The sequence below is a fragment of the Echeneis naucrates genome, chromosome 2, assembly GCF_900963305.1.
Source record: "Echeneis naucrates chromosome 2, fEcheNa1.1, whole genome shotgun sequence".
Taxonomy (NCBI): domain Eukaryota; kingdom Metazoa; phylum Chordata; class Actinopteri; order Carangiformes; family Echeneidae; genus Echeneis; species Echeneis naucrates.
In genome coordinates, this window is record NC_042512.1 from 19,567,621 (window position 1) to 19,593,350 (window position 25,730).

Consider the following 25,730-nt stretch of genomic DNA (forward strand, 5'->3'; position numbering starts at 1 on the left):
GGAAACACAGAGTTAGCGGGACATTGACCAAATCACAACAGAACTAGCAACATTAAATTTCATTAATTGGTTACGGGAAATGAACATATTTATTCAAAATAAACCTTGTTAGTGTGCATTTCTACCTGGTTGGTCCAAGACCAGGACCAGGACTTGGACATGACAGCCATTGGCTGTCTCATATTAACACCTGTTGACAGGTAGAGCAGAAAGAGCCATGATGTCCTTCAGGCACAAGCTGAAAATATCACAACACACTCAGACTCTGACCCACAGTCATAAAAACACACAACCATTAACTGACTGAGATCGAATGATAGAGCTCAGTACACTGAACCTATCATCACCATCATCACCATCATCATCGTCTTTCAATGAACAGTTGTGATGTGTTTGACAGTCGTGTGTCACGTGACCACCTCCTCTCTGTTAATTCACTGAGCCTGCTGTGGTTGCTAGGTTACACGTCAAAAGTCTGGTGCTGTCTGGCACTATTTTCAGTGGCGGATGGGGCGTAGAGCCAGTTGGCTGACATCCAATCAAATCGGTCAAATAAACAGTGGCACACCTGTCCTGCAGAGGACTGACCTTGGCCCTGCAGCTCATTCTGTCTTCCTGTTCCTGCCTCTTAGCTCCACCCCCCTCCCTTACTAACTTTCTTACTACTATATCCTCCTTGTTTCTGCATGAATGCACATCCCAGTGGTCCATATGGGACAGCATCCATACTGACCTCTGGAGGTGGGACATGGAGGTGGGACATGGACTGTTACCTTTCCACATATCCCCCATCATTCCCCCCTTCCACTCCTCCTCCTGCAGATCACCTGAGCACAGAACCAGGAAGTGAGGACTGCGGCAAACCTGGTGTCCTTCCTGGGCTCACCTTCAACTTTAGACTCAGACATTCTTCACATACCTTCAGGGGGACTGTAGTGAGTCCACATTATCGGTATGACACGTTTACAACTCGTAGTACAACACAACCCCACCCTCCCTCATGCAAAGTGTTATCAGTTGCAACAAAGCATTTCCATGTACAATAGTGAATACACACAATGAGGGGGCAGAGGGGGTCTGGTTTCACTAGTACTCCAGGAGGAGGGGCCTGTGTCCTCCTGATGTCACCGGTGATGGAAAAGTACTCCCATCCCTTCAGAATCTGTCCTCAGTTATCGTCTGTATTCCTTCTGTCCTCAGCTGGGACCCACAAAACTGCTGACAGGCCATTTTTCAGCTGCTACTGCTGCACAAAGTCCAGCTTCCTGCAGCGTCGTACAACCACACACACAACCACTGTCTCTACTCTCACATCTTTCATTGTGAACTTCACCTCCCATGATGCAACTCCACATCAGCATCATTTTGTGCTCAAATTCCCATTTGATAATGGAAATGACGGCGACATTACCTTGACATAACCAGGGATAAACTACAGGCCCCCCGTGGCTCCGGGCCCCCACAGCTCGGATATTTAATGTGCAGTTTGGCTTTTCTATAATTGGGATCAGTGTGTGTGTAGCAACTTGGGGGGGGGCTGGTCGATGTCAGATTGAGTTGCACATGCGAGCTGCAGAGGCAGCAGCATCTCTGAAAACAGACAACTAATAAGGAGGAGAGGAGGAGGAAGGGGGAGGGCAGGAAGATGAAGAAGGAGGAGGAGGAGGAAAATAATGAATCCATTTATTTATAAAAATCAGGAGGCGCCATGACTCCTCCGACACACCAGGGGGAGTTAATCACCCCGCAGTGAAGAAGAAGACGCAGCAGCAGCCGTAGAAGAAGAAGAGGCCTGCTGTGTGCGGAGCTGAGCCGCACTCAGACACTCACTGAGCCGGTCTGATTGTGTGTCCTGTCCGGTGTTTGGTCCTGGGGAGTCATGGACGTGGTTGTGTATCTGACGGCCGCCGCTCTCCTCATCATCCTCATCGTGTTTGTGATGAAGGTTCGGAGGAAAACACAGGAAGGTGAGCGGCTGATCCTAACTGCGCTAAGGCTAACGGTTAGCATCATTTTAAACTTAGGCGACTGTCCCCAGCCGCACAAACATGGGGTCAAAGGTCAGCTATAACACGACAGTTATTATCTGGGCCTTAATTAAATCTGACTCATTAAATTATTGCTACGTCAGCGCTCACATGCCTGCGTCACACACCTGCCAACCAGTGTTTACTTCCGGTTTTCACAGGAAGGCTGTTGTCTGGATGTGACTTGGTTTGATTACCTGCAGTGTAGGAAATGACTGTAGACTAGGATCAATTAAGACCCGATCCAGGTCCAAAAACCTGACCAGACAGCAGACTTTTATTGTGAAAATCACAGGAAGCAGCAGCGCTCTGACCCCCAGACCTCCTGTTCTTGTCTTGTATGTGATGTGTGTTTAGCTGATGAGGAACAGCGGCGGGATGCGGTCCGGGCTGCAGGGCCCCCTCAGCGGGAGGCGGAGGAGCGAGGAGCCGGGATGCCCCGCAGGAGGAGAAACATGGCGACAATGATGGCCAACAGACGACCTCAGAGAGAGGCTGCGGGACAAGGTCCATTTAAAGAACTTTATTTGTATCGCATCAGTTATTCCTTCATGGCCTCATGTAGACTAGAGCTGGTTTGATTCCACCTGATATGACTTTGAGGACTACAGGCGTTCTGGAAATGTTTCCAGACAAATCAATTTTAAGTGTAAAACCAGTTGTGATGTAAAGAATGTATGCTGTTCGTCTCAGAGGAGGAAGACGAGCCTGAGGAAGAACAGGAGCTGAACTTCCAGCCAACAGCGAAGGTTGGAGCCAAGAAACAGAAGAAGCTGGAGGAGAAACAGGCCAAGAAAGCTCAGAGAGAGGTGAGGAGGGAGTCGGGAAACCTACTCCCACAATGTGATGCAAAAACCTGAACGGAAGTTGTTGTGGTGCGTCTCCAGGCAGAGCTGGAGGAGAGAGAGGAGAGGAAGAGGATGCAGGAGCTGAGGGAGCAGGAGAGGAGGCAGGAGGAGGAGAGGGAGCGGCTGCTGGAACAGAAACAGGTCTCAGTCTCTCGTATCTTCCCTGTTGGATCCTGTGGATGGGCGCTGACTGTCTGTCTGTCCTGTATTTAGGAGGAGGAGGAGCGTCGAGCCAAAGAGGAGCAGGAGAGGAGGGAGGAGGAGGAGTACTTAAGACTCAAGGCCTCCTTCATCATAGAAGATCAGGGAGAAGAGGAGGAACTCAGCGAGGACCAGGTCAGACCAGTCCAGCTCAGTCCTCTCAGTGTGTTATTGTAGATTTAAAGTGTAATAAACATTTGAATTTTTGACTCTCAGTCTCGAAACCTGCTGCAAGAATTCATCCAGTACATCCAGGTGAGACAGACTCTTGAGATGCAGCCTGATGTGGACCAGTCTGGACCGGACTGTCACAACCTGACTGTTTCTCTCTGTACCACAGAGCTCCAAGGTGGTCCTCCTGGAGGACCTGGCCTCCCAATTTGGGATGAGGACTCAGGATGTCATCACCAGACTGCATGAGCTGTTGGCTGACGGCTCCCTCACAGGTGAGTTCAGGCAGAACCCCGCAGTGTTGAAATGGTTCAGTGTTTAGAAGCATTTGATAGTTAAATATGGCAACATCTGCTGGCCAACCTTCAGCATAACAGCTTAACGTCATTCGTGTCTCTGCAGGAGTGATCGACGACCGGGGGAAGTTCATCTACATCACTCCAGATGAGCTGGACTCTGTGGCTCACTTCATCCGACAGAGAGGCCGAGTCTCCATCACAGAACTGGCTCAGGCCAGCAACTCCCTGATCAACCTGATGCCAGAAAAGTGCAGCTAGCCTGACTGACCCCAGATCACAACAGGAGACTGATCTGAACCCAGAGCAGATCCAGATCATGGACTCTGACATATACACTTCGGTTTGATATACATTCAGTGATGCGAATGAAGAAGACAAATTAAGCAGTTTGAGTCCTGTTGTATTTATGAGTATGGCCTCATTTCCTGTAACATGATATTTTTCAAACGGCATCATATTGATCAAGATAATCACAAGTCTTCATTGTTACCTTTATTTCACCTTTTAATCAGTCACAGTTACATGAGACAGGACGAACCCTAACAGACTACGATGGGGGGCACTTCCTGTTTCAGCTCAGTCAGCTTGATCAGATAACACATTCGTCTTTTTGTGTTGAAGCAGGTTTTAAATCCATCCACTTATCCTGGTTTCAGTTCTGGTCTCAGTCCTGACCTGATGGGGCCTGATGGATGAAAGATCTGGAGCATTTACATCTGAACAGAAGTGACTTGAAGCCACAGATTTGGTCTCTGTGAAATCCCGAGTCTGGCTCGGGGCTGGTATCAGCTGGACTTGTCCTGATCTTTGTCCTGGACGCTCTGTCCTCTGGGACCCTCAGTGATTTCCCATGTAGACGTGGCTCCTCTGTCCTGAAAGCAATGGGAAACACATGAGTCCATGAGTCTCCCTCTGAACTGTCAGATTAGCAGTAGCACGAACAACAGGTGCGATACCTTTATGACGACGCCGAGCGGGGCCAGGTCCCTCCGCAGGGTGTCACAGGCTTTGAGGAGCAAATCTCTGTCTGTGGTGGTCTGATCCTTCAGGCGACTGAGTGCCAACGCTCGGACTTGACTTCTGAAGTGTGTCAGCTGCTCCACCACGCCCTGGAGACTTCCGCCGCCACTCAGCACATCAGCCTGTTAACACAATGGCAGTCAGTCAGCTAATCAACTAAACAACTGTGATCTGGACCTTTCATCTCTCACCTGACTGTGCAGCAGGTCCAGCCCAAACACATCCAGGATATCTGTCAGGTATCTGATCATGGCACCAAACACTGCAGGGCTGCGAGCTGCTGCGTCACACTGAGCATGCACACACACACACAAAGACACACGTTCTCTGAAATCTGTATACAGTCAGTTGACCTATGACCTTCAGTGTGTGCAGGTTCAATCCAGCTGAATCAAACGTGCAGTAAGAGATGGTGGATTACCGTAGCAACGGGCTGCAGTTGGCGGTTTCCATGGTAAACCATGTTCATCAGGGCACTGACAGCTCTCGGGGTGTCAAAATCATCAGCGAAGGCCTTCAGTACGAAGGCCTTAGTCTGAGCCAAACTGGAGGACATAAGTCAGAGGTCAGTGTGTACACGCCCTTCCTGTTACCCTGCTGCTGCTCGCCACACCATCTGATGATGACAACACACCTGTCCCAGAGAGCAGCTTCCTGTACAGGTGCACACTGCAGCTCTCCCCTCATGTAGGCCTGAGCGGCGTGGATGAAAGTGGAGATGGTTCCCAGGGAAGTGCGAGCCTCCGCCAGGCTGCTGTCGCTGTAATCTATCGCTATGGAGACAAGCCACAGGAAATCATAAGTCAACAAATCGTATTCTTTAAACCACCAGTCAAGTGACGGCTGATGATGTTTCTCACCTGATCTGTATTTGGACAACAGACAGAACATCCTGAACTCATTGGCAGAGTGAGACTGAAGGAAATCCTGAAGGAAACAGATTATTGATTCCAGAGACATCACAGGGCAAACTGACAGTCGGCGGCTTTTACCTTGATGGTGACGTAGTTTTTCAGGGACTTGGACATCTTCTCTGTGCTGCCCTTCAGGTGCAAGTGTCCTGAGAACAGCAATGACCAATCAGCAAAGGAGAAAGAGGCCATGTGACAGCGTGAGTGGGATGAAGGGTTTACCTGAGTGCAGGAAGTACTGAGCCCACTGACCACACTGGTGATAGGCCTCACTCTGAGCCACCTCGTTCTCATGGTGGGGGAACGCCAGGTCGATCCCCCCAGAGTGGATGTCCAGCTGACTCCCAAACACACAGCTATGGGCAGGGCGCACACACACACACACACACACACACAGAATACATGATCAGTACAATCAATTCAGGATCATTATTCGTGTGGCCCCAGAAAACCCTTCAACAACCAAGTCTTCTTCTTAAATTGAACTGACTTTAAGTGAAGGATTTAAATAAGGAGAAAACTGGACCCAGGACCTTCAAAGACCAGAGTAGAACTCAGAATCCAGACCTGGCGATGGTCGAGCACTCGATGTGCCATCCTGGCCTCCCTCTGCCCCACGGAGACTCCCAGTATGGCTCCTCTGGTTTGGACTGTTTCCACAGAGCGAAGTCCCTGGAGTCCCGTTTGCCAGAGCCACCTGAAGGTCGCAGCCCATTAGTGAGGCCCACGTACCGCCATGACCAGGATCTGACACTGACCAGCCCCCCCGCCACCACAAGACCAGGATCTGATACTGACCAGGTTCGGCCTGAGACTCCACGGCTCCTGTGAACCAGCCGTACCGATCCCCGATGGACTGGATGTCGAAGTACACGTTACCTGAAATCAGGGCGTTGACAGGTGACGACTCGGGACGGCATGATGTCATGACATCGCAGGGAACACTCACCGTGGTTGGTGGCGTAAGCGTGTCCATTCCTGGTGATGCCTTCGATGAAGGCGATGATGTGACGCACGTTCTCGGTGACTCGTAGATACACAGCAGGAGGAGTCACCTGATGACAGCAACACAACATGGACACATTCACTCAAGCGAATCAGATGATCAGTAATTAAAACTCCTGATGGACGATCTGACGTCTGACCTTTAAGGACAACATGTCCCTCTTGAACTCGTCCTCGTACAGTCTGGCGACCATGGTGGGGGACATGTCCTCCTGCGGACACAGACACAGGGCTTACCTCCGAGACCGGACCGATCAACGGATCCTGACCCTGGACTCACCTCTAAGCCTCTCCTGATGATCTTGTCGTCGATGTCAGTGATGACCATGGCGTGGATGACGGTGACCCCGAACATCCGGGACAGGATCCTCTGCAAGACGTCAAACCTAACATAGGAGCTGCGACAGGACACAGGTGAGGTGACTGACACCTTTATGCTGGACGGACTCAGGTGCGTTTGTGTACTCACCATGCGTGGCCCAGGTGGGCGTGGTCATAGACGGTGGGTCCGCAGCTGTACCTGAGAAGCAGCGCAGTTACGTCATGAGTGAGGTCGTTACACCTGTGTGAAGGTGACGTACCGTGTGACGTAGACCCGTACCAAGTAGCCACGCCCTCTCTGGCCAGGATCAGCGGCTCCTTCTGTTTGGTCAGGCTGTTGAAGACCTTCAGCCCGGTATCGAACCCGCTGGGTCTGATCCACGTCCTACAGCTGGACCGGTGTGATCCGGATCTGGCGGCGGGGACCGGCCGGGTCCTGTTGAGGACCTTCGCCCTCCAGACCGCCGTCCTGACCGGACCGCTCCACATCCTGCCCCGCACCCCCTCTCCCGCTGCTAGCTCAGTTTAGCTTAGCTTGTCTTAGCCTAGCGTCGGCACACAGCTAAATGCGCGCTGTTTCAGCAGCCCGCTCCTGCTCCGGTCACCTGCGCACTTCTCGCGAGACTACAAAACCGGAAGCGTCCAGGCGCGTCATGTGACTGGCTCTCACCGGAGCAGTTATGTCCGAGTAAATAAGCGATCAGGGAGAGTGTTCTATCCAGCGGGGAGCCGACAGGATGCAGAACGTGATCAACACGGTGAAGGGCACCGCGCTGGGGGTGGCCGAGTTCCTCACCCCGGTCCTGAAGGTAACCTCCGGGGGGTCCGGGGTGTCTAACACAGGAAGGGCAGACCAACGTAGTGAAGTGTCTAACTCTGTCACAGAAATCTAAAGGAGTGAGCCAGAAGGGCTAACAGTCGATTATCGACCATGATTCTGATCTGGTTTCGGTTTTTGTTTCTGATTACAGGAGTCGAAGTTCAAAGAGACGGGAGTCATCACACCTGAGGAGGTGAGCCCCGCCCACAGCAGCTGCTGTAACCCCGAGACATTCAGTCTGTCTTCAGCTTACTGTATGTCCTTTGTCCTCTGTCTCAGTTTGTAGCAGCTGGAGATCACCTGGTCCACCACTGCCCCACGTGGAAATGGTGAGTCCAGATCGCCTGACATGATACCTTTGGGCTGTAGCAGCCAATCAGCAACAGAAACAGAGCTAGGCCCAAACTTTCTGTGTGCTGGTTCCACAGCACATTCCACAATCAAATCTGTTTATTTTTATTTGATGAACTGGTCAAAAATTTACATCTCACAATTTAATAAAACCATTTACCAGGATAAACAGAAGCGACAACCAATGACTTCAAAAGGTATCAAAGTTGATTCATAATGTGGTCAACAAATGTAACAGCTTCATAAAAGAGAGTGCAGTTTGAGGTCGTAGTGATTTTAGTATTTATGTGTGTGGTTCCACCTTTAGGGCCATAGGAGAAGAGCTGAAGGTGAAGCCTTATCTGCCCCAGGATAAACAGTTTCTACTGACACGCAATGGTGAGACGCCTTCTTCCTTGATTGTTGTGTATCAGAGAAGAAGTTTCTGTTCTCTGTTTGACCTCTCTCTCTCTCTCTTCCTCTCTCTCTCTTCCTCTGGATTCAGTTCCGTGCTACAAGCGCTGTAAACAGATGGAGTATTCAGACGAGTTGGAGGCCATCATCGAGGAGGACGACGGAGACGGGGGCTGGGTGGACACGTACCACAACTCAGGTGATGATTGATGTGATCTAATTAAGAGGTCAGGGGTCAGAGAGGTCAGCTGGAACCCTCTTATTTATCAGTATCAGTCATTAACAGGTGTGAAGGTACAGTAAACTGATCCGTGTGTGTTTGTGCAGGCCTTTTAGGAGCCACTGATGCTGTACAGGAGCTCTCACTGGACAATAATAAGGTTGGAATTTTATCTGCATTTATCCCAGAATCCTCCTCGGGTCCCTCTAAAAGTGTACACTATTGATGAAATCACACTCTCATTCCTATAGGACAAGAACATGAACACCACGTCTGCAGCGTGTTGTGATGATGATGACGAGGATGACGATGAAGATGGAGAAGCAGCAGATATGGAAGGTAGTGATGTGTTTGAAGTGGCGAAGCAGTCGTGGTTTAACCTCCTCACAGACTCGAACTGACAGTCTTTGTCCTTTCAGAGTACGAGGAGAGTGGACTGCTGGAAACAGATGAGGTGAACTCTCCATAACCTCAAAGATTTCAGAGCTTCACAGCCCAAAAGTCCAACACAATCCAAAGTTTAAAAGTTTCAAAGCCTCAGATTCTCACAGTCATGCAGATTCACAGCCTCCAAACTACAAAGACACAATCCTTTACAGGTTCACAGTCCACCATTTGTCGTCTTAACCAGTCAGTGTGTCCTGTCTCTAGGCGACTCTGGACACCAGTAAAATGGTAGAATCTAAAGCCAAAGCAGAGCCGGGAAGTGAAGACGCCATCCTGCAGACAAGAACGTATGACCTGTACATCACGTACGACAAATACTACCAGACCCCCCGACTCTGGCTCTTCGGATACGATGAAGTTCGTACCTGGATGTGGTGAGACTGTAGAAACTTCTCAGGTAAGGTCAGAGCTGATATTCTGATCTGGTTTCTCCAGGACAGGCAACCGCTGACTGTGGAGCAGATGTACGAGGACATCAGCCAGGACCATGTGAAGAAGACCGTGACCATTGAGAACCACCCGCACCTTCCTCCACCTGCCATGTGCTCCGTCCACCCCTGCAGGTGAGACTTAAGGTTTCATCTGCATCTTTACCTCAGAGTGCGATACCAACCTGTGGCTGATCTCCACTCTGCTTACAGACATGCTGAAGTGATGAAGAAGATCATTGAGACAGTGGCAGAAGGAGGAGGAGAGCTGGGTGTCCATATGTATCCTTTCAAAGAAAAAGCCTGGATCAGCTCTGGTTCTCTGACATGCTGTGTTTGATTGTTTTTAATGTGCCATGAATGGATTGAAGTGACTTCTTGTTCCTGTTTCTCGGTTTGGAAGCATAAAGTCCATAAGCCAGACAGATTTATCATTCAGTTCTTGCATCAGTATTGCATCAAAATGAGTTCAGGCAGTTCTCTGTTTTCCTCCTTCCTGTTTATCGTGCTTGACTGTTAGTGCAGAGGATCCTAACAGTTATTCATATATTCTTCCCTTACTCAAGCAGTCCAGTCAAACCAGTTCAGTTGGACTAAAAGTCTCCCAGCTACCTTTAAGAGTCAATCAGAAATGACGTCCTGCCCTGGTGTGTCCTCAGGTGGACTGGTGGACAGTCTAGTCTGACCAGTGCAGGTTTCCTGGTGCAGTCTGGGTTTACGGAGTTGGGGAAAATATCTTTAGTTCTCTGCTGACTCTCCCCATCTTTACCTTCATCAGGTCTTTGTCTTTCTGTTTCCCAGTTTTGTACCACATTTGTGCTTTTCTTAACTGGAACTTCAAGGTATCTTCTGATTTTCCTCAAGTTCGTTCAGGCTGTGATTCCAACGATAGAATACGACTACACGAGGCACTTCACCATGTAGCTCTGTTAACAACTGCTCCTGGAGACTAGAGGTTTTGTGTTGTTGCAGTCGATCGGGGAGTGTTTGTGTTGCTCTGAGGCGCTTTGTGTGGGGAATGTGAATAAATTGTGTGTTGACAGAACAGTCCGGTTTGGGAAGCAGGCTTGTTTTTGTGAATACAGAAGCCCAACAACAGTTAATGTTTCTGTACCAGACACACACAGATGAAACTGATCAGTCTCGTGGTCTGGCTTTCGACAAGGCTACATCTGGAAACCTGGACTGTACCTCTGCTGTTTCCCTACAGCTTCTTCTCACAAAGTTCTTGTTAGGATTAGAAACTCACCACATTCCACACTGCTTTAAATTTCAGGAAGTGAATCACCCTGGTTTAGGTTTGGAGGAATTAGAGGGCAGGAGCTGATTATCTTTAGCCTTCAATCGGAGAAACGCAGACGTTAAAGCTGCACTTCGTGTATTTTTTTTTTTTGTTTTTAAAAGATTAATGTAAGTCCGATCCTCACTGTCCTCTCAGCTCTGGTTCTGTCTCTAGAGGGAAATGTCTGCTCTTTGCTGAGAATGCCAGCTCTGAGCTGCAGTGCTATAAAAGCCTCTTTGTTCCCAGGAGTCATGGCTGAACCTCAGTGGTGTAAATCAGCTCCTTGATGTTTGTCTTAAGACGCCGTTCTCTGAATGTGTCTGAGGCTCGGCTCTTTCGCTCTCCCATGGCTCTTTCCGTAAACGTCCTCTTGGATCAAGCATGAGCTTCAGTGATTCCTGCTGTCCCTGTTCTTGTTATGTGTTGGTGGGATGACGTGTTAGCTCTGTGGCTCCAGTGTCCTGATGTAACACCTGAACATTTTAAAGTCATGCACACTTATCAATAAAGTTTCCCCAAAACTGTAAACATACTGATGTTTCTTTGTTTGTGTATTTGGATCTTGGGTAAAGATGGTCTGTTTCTATAAAAATCAGATTATTATTATTATTTTATTATGATCAGTCTGACAGTCCAGCTGCAGTTCCGGTCCCGGCCGCTGGGTGGGGTCAGTGTGTCTGGTGGCCTCCTCCTGCTGCAGCTCCTTCCCCAGAGAAGAAGCCGGCCCTCGGCCGACCGGGCTCAGTATCACGTGTGGGAGACGAGCCGGGACCAACCGGGACCATGTCTGTCCTGTACCCGACCCTGCTGCTCTGTGCTTACGGCTTCTTCTCCAACCTGCGGCCGCTGGAGCCGTTCCTGACCCCTTACCTGCTGGGTCCGGACCAGAACCTGACCGAGTCCCAGGTAGGTTAGCTTCAGGCTAAGTTCGTTAGCCCCGGCTGCGCTATTACACTCTTTATTACTCCATCTCCTCCATCTCCCCCTGTCCTCCACCTGTCCTCCATCTCCTCCATATCCCCCTGTCCTCCATATCCTCCATCTCCCCCTGTCCCCCACCTGTCCTCCATCTCCTCCATCTCCCCCTGTCCTCCACCTGTCCTCCATATCCTCCATATCCCCCTGTCCTCCATATCCTCCATCTCCCCCGTCCTCCATATCCTCCATCTCCCCCTGTCCTCCACCTGTCCTCCATCTCCTCCATATCCCCCTGTCCTCCATATCCTCCATCTCCCCCTGTCCTCCACCTGTCCTCCATCTCCTCCATCTCCCCCTGTCCTCCATATCCTCCATCTCCCCCTGTCCTCCATATCCTCCATCTCCCCCTGTCCTCCACCTGTCCTCCATCTCCCCCTGTCCTCCACCTGTCCTCCATCTCCCCCTGTCCTCCACCTGTCCTCCATCTCCCCCTGTCCTCCACCTGTCCTCCATCTCCCCCTGTCCTCCACCTGTCCTCCATCTCCTCCATCTCCCCCTGTCCTCCACCTGTCCTCCATCTCCTCCATCTCCCCCTGTCCTCCACCTGTCCTCCTGACCTCCTAATCTGTTGTCATAATGATAAAAATAAATCTTCCTTTCTTATTATTGTATTCTTGTACTCTTCTCTCATAATAAGCAGGTTCTTTTCATACATGACTACATAGAATAACACAGTAATTGAAGTGCAGCTGTTACACACACTCATTGTGAAACACTAATGTTGAAGTGTGTTTCCCCATTCAGCTGTTTCTTGCGGGAACGGATCTGCCTCAATGTCAGTCGTGACGACAAGAGAGTAAAACTCAAGGTCGGGACAAGAATGTCCATTTAAAGAAACATTCTTAGATATGAAGATTGTTAATGTTGGCTTTGTTTTATTCCAGAGATCGTGTCTTTAACACGCAGCAGCCAGTTTACCCCGTAGACACTTTCTGAATTCCATGTTTCCGCAGTTTTTCTGCTTCATCAAATCTGAACTAGAAACAAAAGATCTGCTTCAGTTTGATATGTTTTTCTCTAAATCTGAAGGTCATGAAGGAAATTATTTTGTGGATGAACTAAGCCTGTTGTGTCCCAGCACATCTGGACTTGTGAGATTAAAGCATTGTGTTACACCAGCAGTTGAGCTGCTGGCACCACATGGTGATGCATGTTGACTCATTTTGAACCTGTTTCTGCATTTTCAGGCTGTTAAAGCGGCCACTACTCAGGTAACAAAGGCTGTTTCTTATGGGCTGCTCCAAACCTGTTGGACTTTAATGTGATCTGTCGGTCTGGACTCAGATCTGGTTCCCTCAGGCTCAATAATCCCCAAAAGAGAACGTGTCCCAAACCTGTGGAATCTGGTTAATCCCCATGTGATTACCTCCATCGAGCTGAGAGCTAAAATTTCTCAGACCTTTGTGTTTTTGCCCCGACTGACTAAACCTTGCTCAAGTCCTGAATCTATCCACCATAACACCAGACACCAGAGGGTCAGGCACAGCACAGGGAAGTCTGCTCAGCTCACTGTGTGAATCTGTATCAATGTTGTCTTCAGGTGGTCGGTGAGATATTTCCCGTATGGACATATTCCTACCTGCTGCTCCTGTTCCCCACCTTCCTGGCTACTGACTATCTGCGTTATAAACCGGTCCTGGTGCTGCAGGCCACCAGCCTGGTTGTGACCTACGTCTTGCTGCTGAAGGCTCGGGGCGTCCTCGCCATGCAGTTCCTGGAGTTCTTCTTTGGCCTGGCCACAGCCTCAGATGTGGCGTATTACTCCTACATCTACAGCGTGGTGGAGGCCAAGCACTACCAGAAAGTCACCAGTTACTGTCGCAGTGTCACTCTATTAGGGTCGGCCGCTGGGTCGCTGACTGGCCAGCTGCTACTCTCTGTAGGTAAACTCCAGCTGCGGCATCTACTCATAGTTACCCTGACGTCATTTGCCGTGGCCTTCGTTGGCCCCTGGTTCCTGCCAATGCCCAAAAGAAGCTTGTTCTTCCACAAGAGCCCAGGAACGGCAGAGGACATTCAGCACAATAGCAACTTTCCAGAGAGCAGAGTCCCTCTGAACCAGGACGTCTCTGAAGTGAGTGACCGGCTGCTTTGTTGACGTCAAACCTTGTTATTGACTGCGTCTCATCTGTCCTCTGTTTTGGCTCTGGCCCTCTCTTTGCAGCAGTCTAAGGCAGGAAGTCCTCCCAGAGCTTTCACAAAAGTTTTGCACACTCTGTGGGACGATTTCCTGCAGTGCTACAAGTGTGGCCCCCTGCTGGCCTGGTCGCTGTGGTGGGCTCTCGCCACATGTGGCTACTTCCAGGTCATCAACTACGCCCAGCCGCTGTGGGAGAGCATCCGCCCCTCTCATGAACACGACATCTACAATGGCTACGTGGAGACACTGTCCACGCTGCTGGGTGAGGGATCTGACTTAAGATCTTTGATTTACTGTCAGGAAAGAGCAGCACCGGCTCCAGTCTTGTCTCTGAGCTGATGGATGTCCTGTCTTTGTCTTGCTCATCCAACAGGAGCCCTGGCAGCGCTGCTGGTGGGCTACCTGCCCATCTGCTGGTCTCTGTGGGGGGAGCTGTCTCTGTGTGTCCTCTCCTTTCTCATGGCTGCGTGTATTTTTGTCATGGACACACGGAATAACATCTGGTTGTGTTACGGCTTCTACATCCTGTTCAGAGCCACGTATATGCTGCTCATCACTGTGGCAACGTGAGTCCGTCAGCCTTAAAGCAGCACTCAGGTCTCAGAAACAAAGGTGCAGATCTTGAGGGAGTTTAACTTACAAGTTGCTTCTTTAGCTGTTGCAGGCCACAGTGAGTCAACCAAAGGGAGTTGTGTAACTATAGTGAAGCTTACATCAACCATTTCAACTCTTGACTGAACACGTCTCAACATGTGGGGGAAATTCAGTGTTTGAGATAGGATAACCACAGTAAGGAACACATCCAACATGAAAATGCTGTAATTTGTTGAGTCAGTGGAAACTGCTGAGTCACTTTTCAACAACACAAACATGATCTTAGACAAATATCGGTTGAGGACAATGAGGATTTATTCTGCTCCCCCACACCGAGTCCGTGTTTGTTCTGCAGCAGGGCCTGTGGCTCGATGTGGATCATTTTATTTCAGATTCCCTCTTTCCCATAGAAAAAGATGTGATGCAATAAAAGTGTTCGTCTTCTAATATCCACCATGTCTCCTGTGTTCAGTTACCAGATTGCAGCCAATCTCAACATGCAGCGTTATGCTCTGGTGTTTGGCGTCAACACCTTCATGGCTCTTTTGCTGCAGACCCTGATTACTGTGGTGGTAGTGGACTCTGCTGGACTCGGTCTTGATATCAAAACTCAGGTGAGGACACACAACAAGCCCTGACTCTTTCTTGTGGACTGGATTCACATTTGTCCTGTTTCCTCCCTCAGTTCTTTATCTACGGTGGCTTCTTCGTGGTCATCTCCCTGGTCTTCCTCATGGCTGGACTGTGGACTGCCACCAGGAGACGTGCTGAGCAGGAAGTCCTTGCCAACATGTGCACAGAGACAGATTCTCCTCCAGTCAGAGATGCGAGTGGCTGCAGATAGAAACCACTAAGTCTCACAGTGAAATACTGTGAATACTGAAAAGCTGTGTTATCTTTAGAGCATCGCCCTGCTGTTAACCCCGTCTCTATCTGTCCTAGCACCCCAGGCTATAGAGACAAAATGCACTGTTACAATGGAAACTGTGTGAAGCCCTTAGCACACATCACGCAGAGGACCAGAATGCAGGGGAGGATGCTGCACTTTCAGAATAAAGCTCAGCGTTAGCGCATATTGAGGTAAATTGAGCTTCCCTCTGCTGTGTGACCTGAACAATCAGTGGAACTCACAATTGTGAGTTCACATATTTGCACTCTACGTTAGAGCCTTTTTATTTGATTCATAAATATCCAGCTGTCAAACACCACACGACCGGATAGATGTTCAGTAGTGCTCAGAACAAAAGTACGAAACTGAGTACTCCAATGTCTGGGTTGAATATAACACCAGTCAAGAAGATGTATCCAGAATGTATCCTCACCTGTTGGTACTTGAACTGATAAGCTATCTTCTACACGTGTCAGTATGTGCTTGTGAACACTATACTGTGAAAGTGCCTTAAGTCCAAAAGAGATGTTATCATTTTTCCAATAAAGTCAGTCATTGAGTCATTGAATCAGTCTGTTTCTGTAAAATTAACTGATGAAATCAGTGGCTGAAAAGTCTTTTTGCTTAGGAAGGTTTCAAAGCATTATCAGCTTCACATTTAAAAATCCAAATTTATTCTCTATAATTCTAATTTTCTCGTTAATTCAGAACAGAATGGGGAAAAAAATACTATAAGGATAAACTATCAGCTTTAACTTATAAAAATGCCAGGAAACAATAAAATGTTTTTGTCTTTGCATTCACTATCAATGTGTTAAAACCTCATAACATTTTCCATCAAGGTCGAAGGAAAGTTGACTGTTTTGACTTTGTGATGCTGAAAGGAAGCTGGAGTGTTGGTCCATCTCAGAAGAACGTCTCTCCTGTTTCTCTCCGCTTTTTGGTTCCTACTGAAGAACTGAAAGCCTTTCAAAACAAAGTGTCTGTCAGTGGCGTATTGATCCACATCTGGTCCTGTTGTGAGTGTTTCACGCTGCAGGTGTGTGTGTGTTGATGGTGAAGAAACATTTGACAAAATGAGTCATTCAGGTTTTAATGAAAGAATAAAAAGTGATTATTAAGAAAATATAAAATATAAATATCTACAGTAAAACAGTTGAGGCACATGAGTGTATCCCCTGTGTGTGTCAGGTGAGCGTCCAGATGACGGTGATCATTCCCATGATGCCATTGAGGACAACAACGCCATACCCAAAGTGGAAATGGCGTCCTGATGTGTCTCTGGAAGACAAGAAAGGCATGATGATGTCATTGGTGTGTCTGATGAGGTCACAGGTGTCTCAGGCGGATCCCAGTCTGACCCGGTACCTGGACATATCCAGCAGAGAGGGGAACTCGGTGCCAGGCTGGAAGGAGTCCAGGTAGCTGAGAGTCCACGAGGAGATGAAGCAGATGGAGCCAACGCAGATGGAGAGGACGAGGACGCTCCAGAAACCTGCACACACACACACACAGTGATGCCATGATGGAGCAGGACCTCAGCTCTGCACACACAGACTGAACTTACCCAGAATCCTCTGCTCCGTCCCGTCCTCCGCTCTCAGTCTGCCGGCCCTCAGCTCTGAAACAGCCAGCCAGGACAAAGTGGTTCAATGGGTCCTGACGTCAGAGCTCAGACCAGACCACGTGATCTGCTTCCTCGTCAAGCAGGAAGTGGCAGGTAAAGGTGAGCCCTCGCGGTCTTACCTTTGAGGATGGGGTAGATCAGTGCGCAGACGCAGCCGGCCGCGGCCACGCAGGCGGCGGAGCCCAGAACCGACACACCGACCGCAGACCACCGTCTGGGCCCGCTCCGGGCCGCCCCTCCTCCGACTTCCTGTCCCGACATCCCGCCGGCTCTGGGCGGTCCTGGATCCGGAGCGAGGTGGACTCCAAGCGGACCAGGTTTCGGCTCTGTTGCACACAATACTGTCCCTCGGGTGTTTCCGTCTCTGTAGATTTTCCGGATTTGGTTCCTCGTTGAATGATGGGAGAGGCGGGGTTAACCTGTTCTGACAGCTGATTGGCTCAGAGCAGTGACGTATCACCGTCTGTGTAAAATATGTTTATTGTACTTTAAATTATATTATTTTCATATTTATATTAATATTTACATGTATATATGTGTTGGGTTTATTAATGTCTGTATTTTAGTGCTACTCATATGTGTCTAAAGAGTATTCGTGTTTATATGTGTATTTGAAGGTTTATTTTATATTTATCTGTTTGTGTTATATTTTATTCCGTCAGCTGATGAACCTGCCGTGTTATCTATGTCTCTTTGATGTAATTTCTCAGTTTTTATCTTTTCATTTAAATATAAAGGTTATAAAACAATATCTATAGAAAATAACACATCGAGTATTTCTGATCATTATAAAGCCTGTGTTGGCTTATGTTTTCTTCAATATGAATGATACGATTTAAAATGAAACTGATTTTTGTCTCTAAAGTTCACCTGGTTTAGCTTTTTCATGTAGATCCTGATATTTAAAATATTAAAATATAATCGTGTGTATTATTTATAGAATGTTATAGAATTTAAAGCCACAAACACATAACAGATAAAATATTCTCTTTATTTTATTTATTGGAGCTGTAGTTGTACAGCATGCGGCCACATGATGGCGCCATACCGAGCGCTCTTATTTTGAAACGTACAATCTGGCGTCAACAGAAAGGCCAACATTTATTTTGAAAAGGCCGGAGCGGAAGAAGAGTAGACGCAGCTGATTGTTGTCGGTGCTGCTGATCGAGACTCCCGGAGCCCAAAACCGACAAAAACAGCCCGGATCCCCGCAGAAAAACACCAGATTCACGGTAAATTACCGATTTTATCCGATAACTTCGGTCCTGATTCCGACATCCGGTCTGCAGCTGAAGGACGGCGTGAATCTGTGTGTGTCCGTTTGTGTTGCCAGTCGTCTGTCATGGAGCCAGCATGTTGTGATGTTTAAATGTTGTGTTTTTAATGAACCGCCCGTTAGTGTGTCCGTGTGTGGAGCCGAACACGATTAGCATTCAACATTAGCAACAAGCTGCAACATTAGCCGTTGAGCTAACGTGTTTAGCCTGTTAGCTGAGGGGCAGCTAGCTTCAACCAGCCTGTGTGTTGTCTGTTTTGTGTTAGTTACCTGACAGCTCACCTGTTGATTCAGGTAACAAGCTACAAAGGTGTCAGATTGATACCTCAGAGCTTGTAGCTCTTCAAAAGAAACTCTACTCTGAAAAGACGCCGCTTAAATCAACATTTTCTGCCGATACAGTTGAACATAAATGACTTTCAGTGATGTTCACCTCATAAATATTCTGTCTGGCTTTAGTAAGCTGCAGAGTAAAAATAATACTCAGCTTCCTGAACGAAGACAAGATCTTTTTGCTGAAGACAGTCTGTGGCATGTGCAAAACTGTTTATTGTATTCACAATAAAAATGTGTTAAAATGCACAGAAACCCAGAAACAAACATCTTGCACAAATGAATTTTAGACACAACAGTGCAAGAGCTCCATGGAAAAGATGCAAACTGAAGACAGACAATGTTGGGTCAAAACAACACAGACAAGATTCAGTTGTCTCCATATTCACTGAGCTGTTTATCTCCTGATGGAGCTCAGATTTATAATGTTGTGCAGAAGTGTGTATTCTGCAGTAGGAACTTCAGAGTTCAAATGATAGGTCACTCAAAAAAAATATCTAGTGGTAAAAAGCAACTCAGTTTTCCATTAATTCTTAAATTTATCAGATTTAAACTTGACAGTCAACTTTTCTCATCACACTGAAGGTGTTTATGTGCACATCAGGAATGTCAATCTGATGGATGCCAGCAGGTGGGAGAGCTTCAGATTATTATCCAGGTGAACAGAATGTCCCAGGGATAGACAAACACTCAGGGAGCACGCACAAAACTGCAGACACGTCTCTGTTTCCCCGCTGCGATTCTTGACCCCACTGAACCAAAGTGTGCACTGATTCCTGGACTTCCTCAGAAAGGTTGATTTAACCATTTAATATTTAGATGCACATCTGAAAACCTCAATCATTACTGAAACGGTTCAGCTCATCAGTAACCCATCCCGACCAATCACCTGCTGAGCTTTTCTAGGACGAGCTCCAAGGGGCTGTGAGTGTGAAGATGGTCAATTTGTGATTAGTTCTCTTTTCATTGATAGAAAGAAAACATGTTTTTGTCTGCTTTGTGACATTTTGTTTTCTATCGTGATTTGGATATTTAACCTGGTCATCAGCTGATTCCTCATCGGTGACCTTTGACCTCATTCAGTGGCTCCAGTGACTGATGTTCACAGAGAAGCTCTTGTGGTCATGAGACCGCAGTCAGGTCACATGATCACCAATTCACTGTTGAACACTGTGAGATAAAATCTCTGCAGTCTCTGTTTCCCTTGTGAATATTACCTGTGGAAGTACTTCCTGTTTACAGGTGAGGTCAGAGCCAGGTGGGCAGTCCGTCTCCTCCTCTTCTGTGACCTCTGTGGTTGTGGTTATGCTCAGGGGAAAAAAGAAAACTCAATACTGTCCACATCATTGAAAGCTGCACTGTGACTAACCGGATGCGGGAGTGCAAACACTCCATTTCTCTGTCTGTGTGTGTGAGTGTGCGTGAACCAGCAGCAATAGGCCAACTGTGCCCATTGGTCTGTAGCAATATTTATTTAAAGCAACATGCTGTCAGATAATATAACATCACAGAGGAGAGAGAACAGAGGGTGTGTGTGATAGAGAGAGAAAGTAGGGTAAATAAGTGGGGATGGGCTCAAAAGAGGAAGCGTGGGTGTAGAAGAGAGGACATGAGGAGGATCTTCAGTGTGTAAATGAACAAATATGAGCCACACAGTTCCTGCTTTAACACAAACATTGGTAGTGTTTTTGGCGAAGAAATAAAACATTTCCTGTCCATCCCTGATCCCAACCAGGGGCATCAGGAGAACCAGCTCCTGGTCCAGGTCTTGGTTATCTCTGATGGTGGATCAACTTCCTGAGGAGGGACGTCTGTCCGTCTTCTCTGCTAAAACCCAAACATCATTCATTTTGGATAAATCCTCTAAGATGAAATGCTGCTGCAGATGTTGTTTCTGAACCTGAATGTGACTCAGGACGCTGGAGACCACAACAGCAGAAACCAGATGAGACAGCAAGCAGGCTGACTAAATGACCAGTCAGCGTTTCTGTGGTTTTCTCTGTCCCGCCCATCTTCAACAGTTGGTCAGGGTGTTGTTTTGTCTGCTCATTGTTGCTGCACACACACACAAAGTGTTGCAGCAGTCTGAGTCCTTACTGAGAACGTTTGGATAAAAGCAGAAATGAGAAGATTTTGTTCTGTTTTCTGCTGCACTGACCTCAGGTCTCTGTCTTCTGCAGGACTCAGCTACGTGGACGTTGCAGCTTTGTGTGTCCTTGTCTACCTGAGACTGTCCAGGTTGTGAGATGTCGTCAGAGCTGCTGGTGGATCTGGGGGATGACCCTCCAACCGCACAGTTGGGACAGCTGAAGCTCGCCACCATAGAGGACCAGCAGTGGCCCCCAGATGAGGCCACGCTCACCAAGTCTGGTGAGGAGGATCGGACTGAAGCTGAACCTCAGCTCCTTTATCTGTGTTATTTTACTGCAGTCTTTGTGTGTTTCAGAGACAGATGTCTCCCAGTGCTTTGACGCCGGCTCCCCCCACCTACCATGGGACCACCCCTTCTATGACATCGCCAGGCATCAGATCATCGAGGTGGCAGGTGGGTCCTCACAGAAACGGTCTGTAACTAAACACAAACCAACAGTGAAAGGCTCGTTTTGAGATGAGGCTCAATGTGTGTGTCTGCAGGTGATGATAACTTTGGCAGGAAGGTGATCGTGTTTAACGCCTGCAGAATGCCCCCCCAGCACCAGCTTGACCACCACAAGCTGCTCATGTACGTCGCCACGTTATACTTCGTTCATTCACCTAATAAATGCTGTTGGCTGCAGAGAACGCCACAGCCTTTATTCTGAAATTAACCTTGAATATATGTATAATATTTACACTTTTGTATTTATTGATTAGTTTTTTTTTTGTTTGTTTGTTTGTTTGTTTAAATGGTTTAATATTTAGGTTTCTTTTCCACTTTAAGTTTTTGGATGCAATTCTAATATGTTAATTCATCTATCATTTTTATAGATTTTGTATTTATTGTATTTTATATTTAGTTTTTCAGTTTTTCAGTTTTTGATTTAAATAATCATCCACAATGTTCATTCTCATCTGAGACGTTACCACCTAAACCCTGACTGGTCTGGTTGTCCTCAGTGGACCAGGACCAGGACCTCAAAGGCGTTGTGTTGTGTGTTGCAGGTACCTGAAGGGGACCCTGGATCAGTACGTGGAGAGCGACTACACACTGATCTACTTCCATCATGGATTGACCAGTGAGAACAAACCGTCCCTCAGCTGGCTGCGTGACGCCTACAGGGAGTTCGACAGGAAGTAGGTTCAGTGATGTCTGCAGACACGCCCCTCATCACTCAGTAAATGGTAGCGTGTGTTGTCATAGAAACCCACTTCATCTTCCCGTGTGTGTGCAGATATAAGAAGAACATCAAGGCTCTGTACATCGTCCACCCCACCATGTTCATCAAGACTCTGCTGATCCTCTTCAAACCCATCATCAGGTTCTTCTTCTCTTCTTCAAATTGATGCCATCTGGAGTCATGTGTCTCATCGGGTCTTGATTTATTTCTCGTGATGCTTCATACAGTTGATCTGGTCTCTCTCTGCAGTTTTAAGTTTGGCAGGAAGATCAACTATGTGAGCTACCTGAGTGAGCTGGAGGACGTGGTGAAGTGTGAGCAGCTGCTGATTCCAACTCGGGTCAAAGAGTAAGACCTGGACCACACTGAGCTCCTCCTCAAGCCCGAGCAGCTGCTGACGTCACTCTGTGTGTCTGTGTTTGTGTGTCAGGTACGACAACAAGCTGAGAGCATCCCTGAAACCAGCCGCCCAGCCCCCTATGTCTCCTCCACGCAGCCCCCCCCTCCCCAACCAGGTGTTTGGAGTCCCACTGGAGCTGTAAGTGAATGTTAGACTGGAACATCTGTAGGAGATCATCTGGATCCAGAGGTGTTCCTAATAAAGTGTGTGTCTCTGTGTGTGTGTGTGTGTGTGTGTGTGTGTGTGTGTGTGTGTGTGTGTGTCAGGCTCAGACAGAGGAGTCCAGATGGTGATCCAGTTCCTGTGGTGATGAGGGACACCATCAGCTTCCTCTCAGAACAAGGTGACTCTTCCTCTTCTTCTGTGGTGCAGAAACACAAACAGGATGCACTTGTTCTTTATCATGTGTTTGTTTGTGTGTGTCAGGTCTGGAGATAGAGGGGATCTTCAGGCGATCAGCCAACGTGACTCTGGTGAAGGAGGTCCAGCTCAAATATAACTCAGGTGACAAACTGCTGTTCACCTGCTGAACGCCAGTCTTATTTTTGGGTTGTTGATGTGTTTGTGATTTCTGGTGGTTGTGTGTTTTGTAGGAGCAGCAGTAAACTTCAGGGAGATGGAGGACGTCCACCTGGCTGCGGTGATCCTGAAGACCTTCCTGAGGGAGCTTCCTGAGCCGCTGCTCACCTTCAAGCTGTACAACGACATCGTCAACTTTGCTTGTACGTTCACAACACACACAACCACACACAACCAGACAACGATATCACCGACTGAGAGGGCCAGGTTTGTGATCAGATCTGGGATCAGGTTTCGTGAGGTTGTCAACCTGTGGGACATGGCCCCGTGCTCGGCCACAGAGGGCTTACAAGTTAACCAACAACTGTTATATCAGTCATCTGCTTCAGTGTTTGTGTTTGTTGTGTTCCAGCTGTATCCGGGGAAAGTCAGGTGACGGCCATGAAGACACTGCTGGAGTCGCTGCCGGAGGAGAACTACGCCTCGCTGCGATACCTCATCACGTTCCTCGCTCAGGTAGACCTGGATCAGTCAGAGCAGTCAGGCCTATGTGTGTCTGTGTGTGTTACCCACAGTGCTCTGTGTTTGTGTTTAGGTGTCGGCCAACAGTGAGGTGAATAAGATGACCAACAGTAACCTGGCTGTGGTGTTTGGTCCCAACCTGCTGTGGGGGCGGGACAACGCCATGTCTCTCAGCGCCATTGGACCAATCAACAATTTCACCCGAGCCCTGCTGGACCAACAGCACATGGTCTTTACCTAGACCCCCAACACCAGACCACCGCTCTGACCCCCCCCCCAATTCAGTGTAGTTTTTAGTTGACCAATCAGGTACGTCTACCAACAGCACTTAGAGAAAGCACCTGATCCTGTGGACCAATCATGTTGCATTTATTCCCCAAACAGTCTCTACATTCTGATTGGCCCATGAGCATTCGTTAGGTCAGGTGACCTGGACCACATCCAGAGTCTGACCCCCCCCACAATGGAAACGATTCCTTTGTTGAATAAAAATCAGGTGAGACGTCTCCCTTTGGGGGCGGAGCCAAAGTCTGACTGGACAGTCACGTGACCCATTTGACGGGTCAACAGAGCTGAAGCCAAGTTTAAATCATGTAGCAGGAACACGAGGACACAAACCAAGTCTCTGCTGCTTTTAAAGCCTGTCCCTCCCCCAGAAAGCCCAGGTACATTGTGGGTCTTTGAAACTGTTAAATTCTAAACTGAGCTGGATCAGTCCTGGATCTGGACCTGCAACACCCTCTGAGGTCCTGATCCTTTATTCCTGAATTTTATTGTTTTTGTTATAATAATTTCATCATCTGACTGACTAACCTCTGTTGCCATGGTAACACTACTTACATTTTCGGCACAGGTCAAACAGCTGATGGAACAAATTCATCATTTTCACTGTCAAAGTCTCCCCGTCCTTCCTGCGAGGCTTTAATTGTGAAATGTTAGCCGGAAGTGTTGAAGGTCAGAGCTCAGTTTAAGTGCTTGGTTGTCATGGTTACTACTCCTTACCGCAAGTAATGAATAGAAAACACGCAGCATCGACCTCTCACTACCTGTCCTGGTCCGGTCTGGTCTGGGCTCCTTTGTGTCCTGGCCCTGTCCTGGTCCACTGGGGGTCCTGGGTCCAGGGTTTTAGTCCTCCTGGTCTCATTCTGAGCTGATTCTTCATCCACTTTCTGAAGCCTTAAGTTCAGGATCAAATCCTCCACCCAGATCCAGCTCTTCCAAAGTTTTCTCTTTGACCTCTGTGACCCCGATCAGCTGTTTCCTGTTTCTGAGGCCAAATCAAATCTCTAGTTTTTTTTCTGTCAGTGGCCAAATTTCTTAGTTTTTTGTGGATCAGAGTGAAAAACAGCTGAAGTTCAGTTCGACTAAAGCTGAAATTAAAAAAAACAAACAAACAAAAGAAAATAAAAACCTGTAAAGTTCAGCTGTTGTGACTCCTCCCACTCATGTCAATGTTCTGCCCATTGACATGACATCAGTGTGTCTTTAAATATATATAGAAAAGAATTAAATTAGGGCTTTGTTTATGTGCTGTATGTGTGTGTCTGAGTGTGTGTGCGTGCCTGCGTGTGTGTGCATGTGGCCGTGCCTTATCTGTTCCCTCCCTAAATGGTCAAAATGCCCGTTCTGTCATAGATTAAACGTGTTGAGTTCAGGAACTCATCCTTGAACACAGCTCAGCTGTAATGGACAATCACAGAGTCAAAGTTTTTATTTTTCTTCTTCTTTCACATTTTAAAACAGTTTAGCTGTTCAGGTTTGACTCTTCATCCTTTCAACCCCTCCTCATTTCTCTGCTGGTCGATTACAGCTCGGTCTAATCTATGGATCGTCGTACTGTAACTGTTTTCATGGTGACAGTGAACAGTATTTCCCCGTGGGAGAAACCGTTTGGTTTCCATCTGATTTATTAAACGTGGTGGTGATTGTTTTCTTACTGTTTCTTCATCTTTTGTTTTTTAATGTTTGTGGATCTTCATGTCTTATATATTGGTGATATACTGTAATATCAGTATGTGTAAACAGTAAAAACCGGTAAATAAAAGACACCAAGATGCCGTTTTGTTGTTTTGAGTCTTTTTCTGACGGAATGTTGCTGTTGACGCTCAGACTGTCACAGTTTGTCATGTTGGGGACAGAAGCTCTGTCTGAAGGACATTTGTGATTGATGGCACAGTGTGAAATTTGGTGTGGTGGTTTTCAGTTCGTTTCCCACAGAGAAATTTCCTCATTGCACCCATGTCACGTTTTCAAGCACCCCCACCCTCAATGAGAAGAGTCACAGGATGTTGGAGAAGGCTGGTTGTCGGTAGATGTCTCCCTTCAGCACTGGAGGAGCTGAGTTTGAATCCTGGAAAGCACTCAGATGGAGGGGACTTTGTGGTGTGAAGT

General features: G+C 47.8%; 6 protein-coding genes across 13 annotated transcripts; 4 read left to right on the forward strand and 2 right to left on the reverse strand.

The window, feature by feature from the left end:
- The first annotated feature begins 1,785 nt into the window (after positions 1-1,785).
- On the forward strand, positions 1,786-6,979 carry ddrgk1 (DDRGK domain containing 1). 2 transcript variants are annotated; one of them, XR_003841807.1, is made up of 9 exons: positions 1,786-1,967; positions 2,385-2,534; positions 2,721-2,836; positions 2,915-3,016; positions 3,089-3,211; positions 3,293-3,331; positions 3,417-3,522; positions 3,650-4,805; positions 4,933-6,979. XR_003841807.1 is itself a non-coding variant. In XM_029523201.1 (8 exons), exons 1-8 carry the CDS (start codon positions 1,880-1,882, stop codon positions 3,802-3,804), a joined length of 879 nt encoding a protein of 292 aa, XP_029379061.1. In that variant the 5' UTR covers positions 1,786-1,879; the 3' UTR covers positions 3,805-4,859. The 2 variants fall into 2 exon arrangements, 1 of the variants encoding a protein (XP_029379061.1); XM_029523201.1 differs by lacking the exon at positions 4,933-6,979 and having other exon boundaries at positions 3,650-4,859.
- Positions 3,945-7,828, reverse strand: cars2 (cysteinyl-tRNA synthetase 2, mitochondrial). 4 transcript variants are annotated; one of them, XM_029523111.1, is made up of 15 exons: positions 7,084-7,825; positions 6,952-7,002; positions 6,763-6,880; positions 6,623-6,694; positions 6,427-6,532; positions 6,276-6,356; positions 6,045-6,174; positions 5,700-5,833; positions 5,559-5,626; positions 5,427-5,493; positions 5,201-5,339; positions 4,988-5,111; positions 4,729-4,856; positions 4,503-4,674; positions 3,945-4,418 (listed from the first exon to the last, which is right to left on the reverse strand). In XM_029523111.1, exons 1-15 carry the CDS (start codon positions 7,290-7,292, stop codon positions 4,332-4,334), a joined length of 1,686 nt encoding a protein of 561 aa, XP_029378971.1. In that variant the 5' UTR covers positions 7,293-7,825; the 3' UTR covers positions 3,945-4,331. The 4 variants fall into 4 exon arrangements, with proteins under 4 accessions (XP_029378971.1, XP_029378963.1, XP_029378988.1 ...); XM_029523103.1 differs by having other exon boundaries at positions 4,503-4,688; positions 4,758-4,856; positions 7,084-7,798; XM_029523128.1 differs by having other exon boundaries at positions 4,503-4,688; positions 4,758-4,856; positions 6,763-6,852; positions 7,084-7,165.
- On the forward strand, positions 7,403-11,504 carry atg3 (autophagy related 3). Its single transcript, XM_029523183.1, has 12 exons — positions 7,403-7,612; positions 7,775-7,816; positions 7,903-7,952; positions 8,282-8,352; positions 8,459-8,566; positions 8,695-8,747; positions 8,839-8,926; positions 9,007-9,041; positions 9,239-9,391; positions 9,470-9,597; positions 9,676-9,744; positions 10,305-11,504. Exons 1-12 carry the CDS (start codon positions 7,541-7,543, stop codon positions 10,384-10,386), a joined length of 951 nt encoding a protein of 316 aa, XP_029379043.1. The 5' UTR covers positions 7,403-7,540; the 3' UTR covers positions 10,387-11,504.
- slc19a2 (solute carrier family 19 member 2) lies at positions 11,504-15,913 on the forward strand. Of its 3 annotated transcripts, none has more exons than XM_029523158.1 (6): positions 11,504-11,650; positions 13,263-13,815; positions 13,927-14,124; positions 14,236-14,428; positions 14,929-15,070; positions 15,142-15,913. In XM_029523158.1, exons 1-6 carry the CDS (start codon positions 11,528-11,530, stop codon positions 15,298-15,300), a joined length of 1,368 nt encoding a protein of 455 aa, XP_029379018.1. In that variant the 5' UTR covers positions 11,504-11,527; the 3' UTR covers positions 15,301-15,913. The 3 variants fall into 3 exon arrangements, with proteins under 3 accessions (XP_029379018.1, XP_029379000.1, XP_029379009.1); XM_029523140.1 differs by having other exon boundaries at positions 13,263-13,796; positions 13,887-14,124; XM_029523149.1 differs by having other exon boundaries at positions 13,263-13,796; positions 13,890-14,124.
- Positions 15,914-16,424: 511 nt separating this feature from the next.
- arl6ip6 (ADP-ribosylation factor-like 6 interacting protein 6) lies at positions 16,425-17,372 on the reverse strand. Of its 2 annotated transcripts, XM_029523213.1 has the most exons (4): positions 17,092-17,371; positions 16,913-16,966; positions 16,714-16,840; positions 16,425-16,626 (listed from the first exon to the last, which is right to left on the reverse strand). In XM_029523213.1, exons 1-4 carry the CDS (start codon positions 17,231-17,233, stop codon positions 16,533-16,535), a joined length of 417 nt encoding a protein of 138 aa, XP_029379073.1. In that variant the 5' UTR covers positions 17,234-17,371; the 3' UTR covers positions 16,425-16,532. The 2 variants fall into 2 exon arrangements, with proteins under 2 accessions (XP_029379073.1, XP_029379081.1); XM_029523221.1 differs by lacking the exon at positions 16,913-16,966 and having other exon boundaries at positions 17,092-17,372.
- Positions 17,373-18,087: 715 nt separating this feature from the next.
- arhgap1 (Rho GTPase activating protein 1) lies at positions 18,088-25,398 on the forward strand. Its single transcript, XM_029523170.1, has 13 exons — positions 18,088-18,204; positions 20,762-20,951; positions 21,028-21,126; positions 21,216-21,303; positions 21,723-21,854; positions 21,953-22,039; positions 22,148-22,246; positions 22,329-22,436; positions 22,565-22,641; positions 22,725-22,802; positions 22,892-23,020; positions 23,230-23,333; positions 23,413-25,398. The coding sequence occupies exons 2-13, from the start codon at positions 20,828-20,830 to the stop codon at positions 23,578-23,580; spliced, it is 1,293 nt and encodes a 430-aa protein (XP_029379030.1). The 5' UTR covers positions 18,088-18,204; positions 20,762-20,827; the 3' UTR covers positions 23,581-25,398.
- Positions 25,399-25,730: the final 332 nt, after the last annotated feature.